Here is a 14,204-nt window from a genome sequence, read left to right as displayed (position 1 = left end):
CTGCAGCCTGGAATGCTGTTCTGCAGTTATGTCACTCCTGACCTGTGAATTTGCAGAAGAATATGTATTTGTTTCCTTTCCTCCAGATACTCTCCCCCAGTGCTTCCCCAGCTTCAACAGCTCCACAAGCAAAGCCTCTCGTTTTCCTTCAGAGATCTGCAAGGAAACCAGAAGGTTCCCCCTCCCCTCCATGTGCCTCTCTCAGCTCGCACTGTGTAAATGAAGCCATCCACCAACTACTGCTGGGCAGGATTTTGACTGCATCCCTACACACAGCTTCACCACCATCCCATCGAGGGGCTGTACAGAGGAGCCTGCACCCATTGGCAGCACAGCACTCGCCTCTAGGGGACCTCTGAGCCCATCAGGAGCTGGGATTTAGCACATCCCTTCACAGATAACATTTCTCCATCATTTGGAGCATCCAGGTACAGGACACAGCCTGGGGACAGCACGGTGCTGGCAGGGCTCTGGGCACTGCCACCATACTGCCCCTTCCACCTGGATTCTCCCTGCCCTCGTGCTTCCTGCTGGGAGCCCAGGGCCCTAATGAGCACATCAGGATCCTGCTCAGGCTCATGCTTTGTAAATATGGCTGTGCCCTTTCATGCAATGCAGCATTGTCACTTCCTGGGCATTATCCCCTGAGTCACACACCTGGTGTGGCCACACACAGGGTCTGCCATGAGTTGGGAACCCCATGCGGGGGGAAAGCAACTCTGGAACAGCCCCTTCCAAGCCCAGGCACAGCACCCAGTGCAGCACAGGCACCCAGCACAGCACTGCTGACATCTCCTTCCCACCAGGAGCCACCTCCCACCCCACAGCATCGCCCACCACTGCCCTGACCCTCAGTGGATGCTTAAGACTCTTCCCAGGCAAAGTTCCTCCCATACAAAGATGAAGCTCTGCTAAATGCCAATGCCAATTGTATAATCTGGGTATCTGCAAGCTATCACCACATCTGCTGTCTCTCTTCGAACCCATTCTGCAGGGAGAGGAATGTTTCACTTATCAGATCAGCTAAGGCCAAACATCAGCGTAGCACTGCAGAACAGCCCCGCTCCAGGCATGCTAAAGCATCTCCAGCTCTGGCTTACAAACACCTCACACAAACATCTATACACACCGTAGGTTAAAGTGCTCTTCCTATTGCTTTGCAGGAAGCACGTGGTCTTTCTTATATTGTTGAACTATTAGTTACCCAGTTCCTCAAAAGTCTAAAGTCCAAACATTGTTTTAAGCTCTATCACGGGAGCTTACCAAGCCTTTATCACGGAGCCCAGCAACCAGCACAACCAGTTACTGTTGGGTGACCACTGGAGCAGAGAGCAAACAGCAGCAGCCTTACAGGGATGGTATTTCAGCCAGGAGCTACGACTCGTGGCCACAAAGCCTTTACTCATCCTCTGTCAGCTTTTGAACAGAAGTCAGACTCACAGCAATGACTCTCACACATGTGGCTGTGGTTTTGAGCCATTTTTCTGTTGTCCTCTCCGCAAATGTTCCACCTGCTGCGAGAGCATTTAGCACTGCTGTGGGTTTAAGACTAGAAGTCATGTAAGCAAGCGGGGATCAGTGACTTCTTGGGCACGGGCAAAGCCTGAACCACAGGGAGCAGAGCCTATGGCTTATCCTGTTTGCAACAGACAACACCTTCATCCTTCTCAGCTCAGCATCACATCTTTGGGTATCCCATTCCCTCCGCATTGCAGCCCAGACCCCAAGCACTGACCTCCAGCTCAAGGCTCTGCCTGTGATGACACGGCCAAATCCACACCAGGGGGTCACAAATCCCAGGGAAAAGGCACCGTGGGGCTGGGCAGGATCCAGGTGGGATGGGGAGGGAAGCGAGAGCAATCGCCGGCAGTTTCGGAGTGGGAGGGAGAGCGGAAGCCAGCTGGCACCTGCGGTGTTGCAACAGGAGCCGAGGCCCAGCAGCACCTCAGAGGAGCAGGAGGAGCAGCAGCCACCCGGAAAATCAAAGCACTGAGAGGGGCTGGAGGCAGCCTGCCTTAACCAGGCAGCAGGAGCTGCTCAGGCAGGAGATCATCTTTCTCAGCTGAGCTCACTGCTGTTGCGCAGGGAATCATCTTTCACCTGTCAGCCGTGTCCTGTGCCAGGCCAGCTCTGAGAGCTGACAATGAGGACATTGTCCCCATGCCCCTGGGGTGAGCCCCCTGAGCCTGAAGGTGCCTGCAATCCCTACACAGCCCCACGTTCCCATGAAGTGTGCTGCTGTGCTGGCCCAGATCTGAGCCCCTGGCTCAGCCCAGCTACAGGGAGTTGGATGCTGTACAGGGGACATGCATAGGGAAGTGAAAATCCTTAAGCATGCAAGGGACATTTTGCAAGCATGGGTGACAAGCCATTGAGTCAGCCCCATCAGGACAGGGCCAAGTTGCCATATACCAAAGTGAGGAGCCCTTCAGGCAGAGATCAGAAATTGGTGCAGTGTGAGTAAGTACTGCTCAGCCCATTCCAGAGATGGGCAAACTGAGGCACAGACTGGTGAAGTGAGGGTGGTATCTGGGATGGCCCATATAATCCAAGCAACATCCAGGTGACCCAGCAGGGATACCCAGTACTGGGTAATATTCTCCATATGCAGGCATCCAAATCCCAGCCCTGCTGTCACCATGGCGCTCCTGCTTGCTTTGGGTGACATGGTTAGCTGGGATCACACAGCACAGCAGCTCTGGAGCTGAGCAAGCAGAGCTCGGGGCCTTGCAAAAAAGGACAGAGCTGCAGGCAGCCCCGTATGGAAACCAGCACAGACACAGGCTGCCTTGGGGGCACCTTCACCTCCAGTACTGCATCCTCTCCAGCCCCATCCCTGCAGCCCTGCGGACATCACAGCGCAGCTCAATGCACTAATTACTGCTTCTTCCGGGAGAGCTGAGCCCCGTGACAGCTGGGGATGTTTTGCTCATGACGGGATGCTCACTGCACCCTGGGGAGGCCCAACGACAGACAGTCAGCCGGCCCTGAGCAAATCAGCCCCTAACTAATGGGAGAAAATACCAAGGATGTGGATCAGGGAGGACTGCTGGGGCCACCTGCGTGCTGCTGGTGCTACCAGCATGCTGGGGGCCAGCAGAGCGTGGCTCCCGCAGGTGTTCTAGCATCCTGCCATGCTCAGCAGCCTGCCCGCAGCTGGCCTTCATCCTTGCAAACCCACCAGAGCCACAGAACCCTCAAACATGGAAAAGCAGTGGGGCTGAGAGGACCTGACGGCCCCTTCTGACAGCATAGGGCTGGAAGATGCTGGTGACACTCAGCCTCCCCGCCCCACGTCCCCATGGCAGAGCCTCCCGGTCCTTCCCCCACTAGTATCCACTGCCCAGGGGAGCAGGGAGGCAGAAAGCAGCCCTAAAACACCCAAAGTGAGAGACTCACACAGGCCTCAAATTGCAAACCCCCAGCACCCCAACCAGCTCCAGATCCCCGAGTTGTTGCCCATGCCTTACCGGAGAGGTTTTCCCTTCCATGGGCCGCTGTGGGGCTGGGCTGGGATCACAGCTCCGGCACAGCCATTCCCTGCTGCGGAGCGAGGTCAGGTCCGTGGGGACGGGGCAGGATCTGTTTGGTGAGCGGGTTTGTACGTCAGTGCCAGTGAGGAGGAAACCAGTCGGACCTGCCGCCCAGCTCCACCGCTGCCTGTTTCCCAACCACTGCAGGCACAGCGTGCAAAACACCTGTCTCTGCGCCCTGGGAGGAACGTGGCTGTGGATAAAGACTGGTGAGGTGAGGGCTTGCCATGGGGTGAGTGGGTGCCAGCTGGGCAGCCAGGCACCGGGGCTGCCAACAGCTCATCGCTGCAGCTTGATCACCTGCAGTTCTGTCCTGGGTGGGGATGGCAGGGGGCGTACATCCCAGCAACAACCCGCTCATGTTTGGGGTCAGGGTGTTCAAGGAGTCAGAACACCTCACTGGAAGGGATGTGAAATGTCATCTTTGTTCTTGGAGATGGCAGGGACTAGCCGGGCCATCCCAGCTTGTGGGGTGCCAAGCCTAAAGCCCTCCTCATTTCACTGTCCCAAGCTGGGGTGAGGAAACTCCATCCCTCCACCTGCCCAGGGCTGCCTATCTGACCCCATCCTCCTGGACATGCTGCCTTCCCCATTTTCCTCCAGCAAGGCCTGACTGGAGCAGACCTTTTCCTGCATCCTGCCTGGCAGGTCCACTTTCAACACAAACTTCCCAATGGGTGATGTTCATTTCCAGGGTTTCTGAGCCTACTCTGGCATGCAGCACCATCCTCTCCTATTTGCACTCACAGAACTGAGAGCATTTTGCTGCTTTCTGCAGCTGCCCTGTGCCATGCCCTGCAGGGTGTGAAGCAGAAGGAGCAGCTCTGCCCTCAGTGCCCCGGCTCTGACACCTTTGAGCTGCAGCTCTCAGGAAGCAGCTCTGCAGCTCCAGGAATGATGCCTTGCTGGAACTCACTCTCTGTAGGTGGCTCTGTAGAAAGAGTAGGAGCGGAGCTGGGGCACCTGCTGCTCCCAATGCTGTGGATGCCCTCTCAAGGAACAGCTTCTGCAGTGCTGCTCTGACTCAGGTGCTTTCCAGGTTGGTAAAAACACTATGCAGAGTTTAGTCAATTGTTTTGAAGATGAAAAGGAAACTTCAGCAGTACTCTCAAAGTGCCAGTTTGAGCCATGAACTCAAAACCTCTCCACCCAATGCTGCAAGAGATGAAAGGCTGAAAGTCGGTTCTTTTCTCTCTGGTTTTATCGCAGCGCTCTGGTGGCCGGCAGCACCCAGAGAGCAGAGCTCAGCTGTGGTTTCCCCGAGATGCTTTGAGATGAAGGTGGGGGAGCAGTCACAACCGAGAAGTGTTTTGGAGGGGATAGAAGAGCACTGGGGGCAGGAGGAGCATCCTCAGCAGCACCTACATGTGCCAGGTCTGCACCCTACGGTGCTGTCCCTAACACAGCACCTGGCAGTGTTGCACCACTCCTGAGGCTTTCAGAATGAACCTCCAGCAGCAGTCCTTTCTCCTCAGCCTGTTTTGTTTTCCTCTAATTCACCAGCCACACGACGGGCCGCAGTGTGTATTTTCCAGCAGGTTCCCTCCTTCCTCATTTCTGGTCCTGCTGCTTTTGTTTTTCATTTCTTTACATGAAACATGGGCTGTGTGTGACGGGCTGCACCTCATCTCAGCATTTCCAAATCCTGCCCCTGCCAGCTGTGACTCAGGGGCTGACAGCAGGGTGACGGGGCACCAGATGCTACCCAGGAAAACAAAGCCTAGCTGGGCACAGCCATGGAGCAGAGCTGCTGCCACCTCCCTGCTGAGATCTGGGTACCCCTGTGAGCTGCAGGACGCCCAGGTTCTGTGCTCTGTGAGCCAAGGCTGCTCTGAGGCTTTGTGGTGTCCAGATGCTCTCGGTTTCTCTTGTACTTTTTATTTGTGACCTTTCCATCAGCTCCCCGCCGGGAAATTCCTCTCCTCGAGACAAATCACACTTCATCATATGGGTTTGCACAGCCTACGGGAAAGCCCTCAAGCTCTCCTGTAGTCCAGCCTGCAAAGAGAAAGCAAAGCCAGCTCAGCCCTGGCCTTGAGGCCATTGTCACCACCAGGCAGGGTATGACCCTAGAGCCCTGGGCACAGCCCATGGCTCACTCCAGAGCTGAGCCCTGCCCCTTGTAGTGCCCAGACCACCCTTATGCATTGGGGTGTGGGGAAGGGAGGGAGCAATAGACCCGGTCTGTGTGGCCAGCCACGACCTGCTTGGTGTGGGCCATTGGCCCTGGGGGTACTGTGGGACTGCTGCTGCACTCTGTGATGCCCCTGAGATGTGTTGTCAAGGTGCTGCTGCTCTGTGCTTTGAAAATCTAATTGCACAGGGAGGCAAACACGTGACACGTTCCTATTTTCACTTTCTTGCCAATATATCATTTCTTTGGAAAAGCCCTCAGCTCTCCCGCCTGGGGTTGCTGGCAGGAAATGCCCAACCTTGCGCAGAGAGCTGAGCACTGCTGAGTGGGTGGACAGCAAAAAAAAAAGTGGAAGTCACAGCACAGCTACTTTCCTCCCACTGCGCTAACTCCTCCGAGACGTCACTGAGCCAGCCAGCCTCCGGGGGGAAAACAAGCGCTCACAGCCCGTCCGGCTCAGCGCGCACCCGGCTCTCCAGCCCAGCACCTGCAGAGGATGCGCTGCAGCCATGGCCCTCTGCGCTGCCCTGGCCCTGTGTGTGGCTCTGCTGTTCACTCAAGCGGCACACGGTAAGTACCCCGTGCCCCTTCCCTGGGGGCTGCTCCTTGGGGCTGCTTCTCATCCCCATCCTGAGCCCACAGCACAGGGACCGAGGCTGGGAGGCACTCGGTGGGGGAGGGGGGAACGAGCGGCACATGGGGATGTTGCGTTGGGGTCCCGTGGCTTCAAAGTGCTTTTGGAACACCAGCCCCTCATCTGTCTCATCCCTGTCTGTGAACCTAAAGACTTCTGAGCACTCAGACCCTTTTGAGCGTTCAGACCTTGCTCACCACAGTGCATTCAGTTAGCACACGCACTGCGGGCAGCTCAGCTCCGGGGCTCGGTGTTCACTGGCTGACAGCTGTGGTGGGGGGGAGCGAGCACAGAGAGGGTGGCAGATGTTATCGATTGATGTTTTGCTGCCAGGTAACAATGCTGAAATTCAGGCAGGAGGTGTGAAAAAGTCTATTTTTTTTCCACAGCAAGTAGGTGAGCAAAACAGGAAGGCTGAATCCAAACAGAGAGCTTGCTAGCAGTCAGCAGCACTCGGGGACGCAGACACAGGGGGGAGGAAAGCAGTGAGGTGCTCTTGGCTGGGCTCTCTCTGTGGGAGAGAGGAAGGGAAACAGAATGAGTAAATGCTGGAGCCTGGGATTGTTCTGGGGAAATCCCTGCGCCAGGACTTTGGGGCCAGCAGAGCGTCCATGGCCACGGCCCAGGGGAGGTGATCCTTTATGGGAGCCCACAGCTGATCCTACATCCTGCAGGTGAGCTGCGGTTAAAGCCCACGCGTGTGCGCTTCGTGGCGGAGATGGTTTACCACCTGCTGCAGTGGGAGCCAGGCCATGATGCTCCCAGCGACGTCCGCTACGACGTGGAGTACAAAGTGTGAGTACGGTGCCCAGGGGGTGCAGCAGGGACAGCCAGGCCCTCAGCACTGCGCTCACCCCAGTTGTTTCCCTGGTAGTTACGGCACCAACAGTTCCTGGACCGCTGTCCCAAACTGCATGAAGATCCACGGGCACAGCTGTGACCTCACCTACTACACCCTGGATCCCTCCCTGCGCTACTACGCCCGGGTGCAAGCTGTGGTTGGAAACCACACATCTGGCTGGAAAAGGACCAATGCCTTCTCCCCGCAGGAAGGTAGGTCAGCACCCAGCCCCATCCTTGGCTGCTCCAAAGCCCTCGGAGCTGCATCAGGACGTGCTCCTGAACATCCCCTCTCTGCAGCTACACTGCGCCTGTCTGGCCACAGCCTGACTGTGATGGACAACAGCATCCATGTGCAGCTGCAGCTGCTGCTCCAGGCAGGGGACCGCACTGTGAAGTACGATGACATCCAGAAGCATGCCAGGCGGTACCGGGTGTTCATCCGGCGGGCATGGGACAACCAGACGGTGAGCATCAGTCCTCCACCCAAGTTAACACTGCAGATATGTCCCTGCACTGCTTACTGTAGTGGGTCCTCTGGTTCACAGAGGGATTTTGGGTCTGGCTGTTGCCAGCAGCTCTGCTAAGCACCCAGGGGCTTTCTCCAGGGGATGGAGGAGGAGGGAGCAGAACTTGGGGACCAGCTCTTGGGTACCAGCTGTGCTCTTTCATTGCAGTATGAAGTGTGGGAGACTGCCTCAGAATTCGATATTCACAACCTCTTCTGGAACACTGAATACTGCATCAGTGTGGAGCCTGATGTGGCCAGCCGGAACATCCCTGCCACGCGCACTGCTGAGCAGTGTGTCACTATTGGCCACAGAGACAGTAAGGATGGAGTGGGGCTGGGGGGGCCTTGTGGGACCTGGTCAGCCCTGGTGGGAGCTGCGCCTGTTGCAGGGTCTCCAGTCAATTTGTGCCATGGGATCTGCACTTCCCAGCTCACCTGGGCACGTCCTCTCTTGCAGGAAGTGCAGAACTCATCCCAGTCACTGTCAGCTCCTTCGCCATTGTCTTCTTCCTTCTGGGCATCCTTGGGGCTCTGCTGGTCTGCACGTATCTAAAGAAACCCATGAGGCCACCATCCGTCCTGGTAAGGCAGCGGGCACACAGTGCCCTTTGTGGCTGCTGCAAGTGATGGGAGAGGCAAGCCACAAGTGTAAATGAAGCAGGGCTCACTCTTGTCTTTTCTGTCCTTCACAGAAGTCCTTCATAAAGCAGAGCTCGCTCTGGGTGGAACAGGAGACCTCATCCTTGGGGAACATGGATGCAGTGCAGCAGCTGTTCCTGTGCCAGAAAGAGCCCCAGCACCACGGTGCCCCCAGCACCACGGGCACAGCCCAGCCACCAACAGAAAAGAGTGGTCTGCTGCCAGCGTGGCCCAAGGAGCAGGCAGTGGGGAGCAGGGACAGCAGCTGCACCAGCACAGACAGCGGCATCTGCATGCATTCTTCCTCCTCATCCTCATCTTCATCTTCATCCTCCTCCTCTGAGCTGAGCCACTCTGAGAACCGTGGCTACAAGCAGCAGCTGCCTGTTGGTGATGACAGTGGTGTGAGCTTGGAGAGCCCTGCTGGGAGCCTCATGGAAGCTACACATGGAGCAAAGCCTGACTTCTGCCCTGCCACAGGGCAGGACAGCCCACAGGAGGTGGAGTTCCGTGGGTACCTGCAGCAGTCCAAGGGCACGGTGGAGCTGAGGCAGGGACAAGCTGATGTGGGGACACTCTGGGCCTGTGCAGGAGCCCCTTGGAGCCCAGCTGGCACCGACATTGTGCTGGATATGGACTGCATGGAGCTGCCAGTGGCCAAAGGGTACCTGAAGCAGTCCTCCCCTGAGTGTCCCCGCAGCCACACACCAGCCCTGGCTGCCCCAGGGTCCCCTATGCTGACCTATGGGGCTCCCCTGGCCTCCAAGGCCAGCCCTGAGCTCCTGAAGGTCCCCCTCGATCTGGGCATCTTTGACACTGACCTGCTGGGGACACTGCCGCTCATCTCCAGCCTCAGCTCCAACGAGTGGCTCACTGTGCAAACCAACTCACTGAGTGTGCTCAGCAGGGACAGCAAGGACAGCCGCCTGTGAGCCCCCTGTGACCCTGACACCACTACCTCTCACCACTGCCCCTCAGGAGCAGACACTGGATAAGCTACCACTGACCCCTGAATGTCAGAGCATCGACCTGTGTACAGCCTTAGGAGACTTACCCTGGAGTCACTGGCATTGCCACAGCTGGGGCAGCTTCTCACCAAGCCCGACACTCTAGTGATGCTAATGGGACATGGAGACAGGCTGTGCTGGACCAAGACCAAGGACATGCACCAGCTCCATGGCACAGCACACAGCCCCGGGGTTTGGGCTCACTTTGCCACACTTCCATTCCCCACTTTCCCCTCCTGCAGGCGAGCAGCACGTGGTCGGTGCCACCCGAACCTTTCACAACACCGATACCGAAAGTGCATCACAGCACCACGTCAGCTTTCTCTATGCAGCTGTGGGGACCTCCCACCCTCCTGTCTGCCCTCTAAAACAGCCAGGAACTCCCTCAGCCCTACAGAGCCTGCAGCCCCACACCAGTGAGCCCAGAAGTGCCCACCAAGCGCTCAGCATGACGGTCGATGTTCTACTATTTTATGTACAGATACTATTTATTCTATTTAATTTGTAATTACAGAACAGGACGAAGCGTTATTTCTTTGCTCCGCTCGTCATTTCTCCTAAGGCCGGATTGTGCTTTTTGTTCTCAAATACAGGCAGACAACAACACTGTGCCTTCCCTGGGGGGTTCAGATGCTCTTTGCAGCCCCCACGGGTGCCCCCATCCCTCCTCCTTCCACATTCTTTTTTCATTGAAGTTGGGTTTGGTTTTTTTTTGCTTGCTTTTCTTTAGTTTTTTTTCCCCTTTCTCTTTTTCGGGGGGTTGGACTTCCTCTGAAAGAAGGAGTCATCAGAAAGAAGCGTGAGGTTTCTGCGCTCCTGACGTCAAGCTCTGTGGCCGTCCCCGGGGCTGTTCCGGGTGCTGCCGCTTCCCACTCACTGTAGGAGGCTCCAGCAGGCGGCAGCTGTGGCTCAGGGACACCACGTCCCCCCCTTTCAGTGAAACAGATGGCTTTGCCAGAAAACCACACGCTTTGGCTTCGAAAGCAGAGAGCACGGACAGCCCCTTTGGCCCTGGGGAACTACAGGCACTCACATTTTCCTTGGTGAAGTCACAGCTCAACACGCTGAGGATGTTCCGCTTCCATTCCTTCTGCAAAGCTCTCTTTCCTCCCCCTCCCTCTCCATGCAGTGCGTAGCATCACACCTCAGATCCTTGCCCTGGGGGCTGCTCCTGTAAAGACCCTTTTCCTCCCCAGCACCGATGCCTGAATGCATTTCCAGTGATGCTCCAACGTTTCCAACGCATTTCCAACAACTCCCCCACCCACAGAGCCCCGTGCCCGGCGGTGTGAAGCACTGAGGGGATGGAAGCAGCAGAGGGCAGCCTAGGGAAGGGCAGTGCCACACTGGGCACAGAGCTGTCCCATACAGCTCAGCCCCATGGGGACCTGTCCTGCTGTGCCCAATGGCCCAGCACTGGGCTGCTGAGACCCACACCAGAAAGCCAACGGGGATTTCTGGAGTGTTTTCTTGCACAGTCAGTACAGGCTGGAGAAATTTCCATATTGGCGCAGTTCCTTGACTAAGGGAAGTCTGAAGTGTTCTCATTTCCTTACAGCGTTTTCCCCTCTTGCACAGTCAGCCATCCATTTCTGTGGCTCCTTGCCACACTTTTGGGCTGGTTCCTCATGTTCCTGCCCCAAGGTCTGCTGGGCAACCTGGATTCCTAAGCACTGGGATGTCAGATCACATAGGGTTGCTTTGCTCTGCAAGGTGTGTGCTTGGGATGAAGCAGTTCTCTTTTTCCTGCACTTCAAGAGGCTGAGCCCATGCCCAGCAGCAGCTCTCTTCCAGCCCTGCCCAAGGCCAAGGGGGGCAGAGAAGGAAACACAGCAGAGAGAGAATGGAGAAGCTCAATGAAAAACAGAAGCAGCACTGCTCCAAATTTGGTAGAAATCCTGTGTATCTGGGAGGTGTTATTTAAAGAACCCACAGTAGACAAATTTCCCCATGGCCAGTTTTGTTGTTCTGTTCTGGTTGCTGATGGGGGGAAGAGGCAGCAGGGAGATGCTGTTAGTGCCATGCACTATTATGTAGCTCTGCTGTGTGCCGGCTGTATATTCCAGCCCCTCCTCCCTCACTGCTTTGGAGAGGGACTTTTAGAGGAAAAATCCTTGGGACTATCCCAGGGAAAGCCACAGCTACAAGAGGGGAAGGAAGCCCTGGGGTGCAGCACACTCACCACCACAGGAAGGCCCCATGCATGCTGATCCAGGCTTTGCAGGACCTCCATGAGGCTGGGACCCCACGCACAAGGAGCAGGACCATGCCCTGCTGCTCACAGCCCCTGCTCATGGAAGCGCACGTAGCCGCTCCCTGCCTGGCTCAGTGAGGCACTGATGCTGAACGGAGGTGCCAGCTCCACTGCCACTGACCTCAGCCTGCTGCTGGAAGGCAAGGGTGTCAGGGGGGTGTTGGATCCTTGGGCATCTGGGAGAGACCCTCACCCTGCCCATGGGTTAGGGGCTGGCGAGGGTCTGCAGCACAGTGCAGAGGGCACCTGTGTGACTAACTCACCGGCCAGAGTAGAGGTTGAAGATGAAGTCAGGCCCTGGGAGGAGAAGGAGGAAAGGAGAGGCTGTCAGAGAGCCCTGTGGTGTCTGTAGAGGTCTGTGAGTTGGCACAGGGAAAGGACAGGACAAACCCCTGGATGACCAGCAGCACTGGGACATCTCTGTGCATTCCCCCTATGCACCTCCAGCCATCCTACATGCTGATTTTGGGGACTAGCATATGCCATTCGTGCTCCCCACACTCTTCCTTTGTCCCCTCCCTGCCCTGCAGCTGCTTGTCCCCTGCTCTGCCCATACTTACGGCACCAGCACCAGCCCTGCTGGTAGCAGATGAAAATGGTGTAGCCAGAAATGATCAGGATCAACAAGGCCAACCCAATGCCCAAGATGAACCCGAACACACTGATGAGCCCTTGTCCTGCAAAGCAGAAGGAGAAGGGGCTCTGCAGACAAATGCCTCGGGAGGCTCGAGATTATGAGCATCACCTGGAGCATCACACAGCGGCTATGTGCGTGCCCCCATGCTGTGCCATCTCTGCTCCACCACGCCCAGCCTTGGGAGTGCAGGTAGCTTGCAGCAGCCCATGCACGGGCACACAGTTCCCTCTAGAGGATGCAGGCGTCAGGGCAAGAGCCGTGCAGACCCATGCAGAGCCATGTAAAGACATGCAGAGCCACGTCAAAACATGCAGAGCAGTGTACAGCTGTTCAGAGCCGTGCAGAGCTGTGCAAAGTGGAGCCCTTTATATTTTACTACCATTACCCCTTGTCCTCTCACTACACCCCCTGACTCTCCCTGTCTTTCCTGCAGAAGCTGAAAGGTCCCAATAGGGAAGGTGTTCCCTGACCTGTATGCTGCCAACCAGCCCCATCAGGCCCTCGGAGCAGGTAGGCACAGCACAGGGACTCAGGGCAGGTACCGTCACACAGACAGGCATTGCGCCTTGCAGCGTCAAGAATGAGCCAGCGGAAAGGGATGACCTAAGAGCAGCTAAATTTAGACAGATGCCGGTGAGGTGAGAACATTTCCCCTGTGGTCACTGTGTTTACATAATGCACAACGTCCCAGATCATCCCACAAACCCGCAGCACTCGCCGTACCTGATGGCACACGACAAACAGCCGGGGAGCAGCAGAGCATCGCACCAGCAGCTCTGGGATGGCAGTGTGGATGGAGAGGACCAGCCTGGGCTCCCAGCAGTGCTGGGCCATGTGAGTGTGATGCTCCTTCTGCTGGGCCAGGGGTGAGCTGGGAGCCACAGGACCCCGCAGTGTGAGGGCAGGCAGCGTGCTGCTCGGTGACTCACTGAGCGTGGTGCAATCGCTTCCCTGAACCAGCTGGCTGCCGAAACTGCCCTGTCGCCATGCCTGCTGCTGGAGGGTGTGCTCGCTGCCCCTCTGCATTCCCAGCCTCTGCCCTCTGTGTATGGAAGGTGTTCCCTGCACAGCAGCAAAGCAGAAACCGGGCCCAAGCCCCGTCCCCAAAGAGAGCAGAGAGGAAGGTCACCACCCCCTGTTTGTGCTGTAAAACATCTCCACCTCTGCTTGATATGGGGAAAAAATGCCAACATCTTACCTGTCTCGGGGTCCATCTCCCTGTGCCTGCTGCCTTCCTGCAGGAGCTGCTCACAGCTGGCTGGGCTGGGAGCCACTCCCAGAGCCTGGTGTGTCCTGCATGTCCCCTGCTTGCCCAGTGACGCCGCTCCTCATCCGCTGGCTAGACTGGTTCCCAGTGGAGAAAGCAGAGAGCCCTGGCAGAAATCACCCTCATGCCCCAGCCTGACCTCCCCTCCCTGCAGGGCTGGGCAACACGGTTGGCTCTGCCTTCCCATTGCAGGCAGGAGCCAGCCCCAGCAGAGGTTGAGCTCATGGCACTGGGAACCCAGGGGGATAGGGATGCCCCAGGGGGATAGGGATGCCCCAGAGACATGGGTGCCCAGCCCAAGGTGCACAGGTGCTCATACCCAAGCACTATACCTGAGCAGCTCTGCCCTCCCAGCTGCCTCCTCCTGGCAGGGTCCCACTCAATCAAGGCTTGGGGATACCTGCAAGGGTAGGAGGACAGGGCAGCTCTGGTGCAGCACAATTAACATCTGTGTTTGGCAACTTTCTCAAAGCCTGAGCTGCAGAGCCAGGTGAGAACCGCTGCCCCCTTGCAGGAAGGACCAGGAAAGCAGCTGCTGTGGCTGCAGGTGGGAGACAGCAAGCAGGGACATCAGTTAGCAGTCCAGAAAGTGAGCAGCCAGGGGGAAACCCTGCAATGGGAGACACACAGGGCAGGAGCTGTGCCCTAAATATCCCTTTCTGGAGTGAGTTCTCCAGCACCAGGACCACGAGGTGATGGCCAGGGCTGGAGGAAGAGGCAGCAGGGACTGAGTGCTGCAGCCCTGCAT

General features: G+C 57.0%; 1 protein-coding gene across 1 annotated transcript; it reads left to right on the top strand.

The window, feature by feature from the left end:
- The first annotated feature begins 6,100 nt into the window (after positions 1-6,100).
- On the top strand, positions 6,101-11,245 carry IL10RA (interleukin 10 receptor subunit alpha). Its single transcript, XM_072354991.1, has 7 exons — positions 6,101-6,237; positions 6,976-7,096; positions 7,176-7,354; positions 7,442-7,608; positions 7,819-7,969; positions 8,110-8,234; positions 8,345-11,245. The coding sequence occupies exons 1-7, from the start codon at positions 6,177-6,179 to the stop codon at positions 9,221-9,223; spliced, it is 1,683 nt and encodes a 560-aa protein (XP_072211092.1). The 5' UTR covers positions 6,101-6,176; the 3' UTR covers positions 9,224-11,245.
- Positions 11,246-14,204: the final 2,959 nt, after the last annotated feature.

This window comes from Excalfactoria chinensis, chromosome 21 (assembly GCF_039878825.1).
Source record: "Excalfactoria chinensis isolate bCotChi1 chromosome 21, bCotChi1.hap2, whole genome shotgun sequence".
NCBI classification, from domain to species: domain Eukaryota; kingdom Metazoa; phylum Chordata; class Aves; order Galliformes; family Phasianidae; genus Excalfactoria; species Excalfactoria chinensis.
Note: the sequence above shows the minus strand (reverse complement) of the source record. Positions and strands in the feature narration are given on the sequence as shown.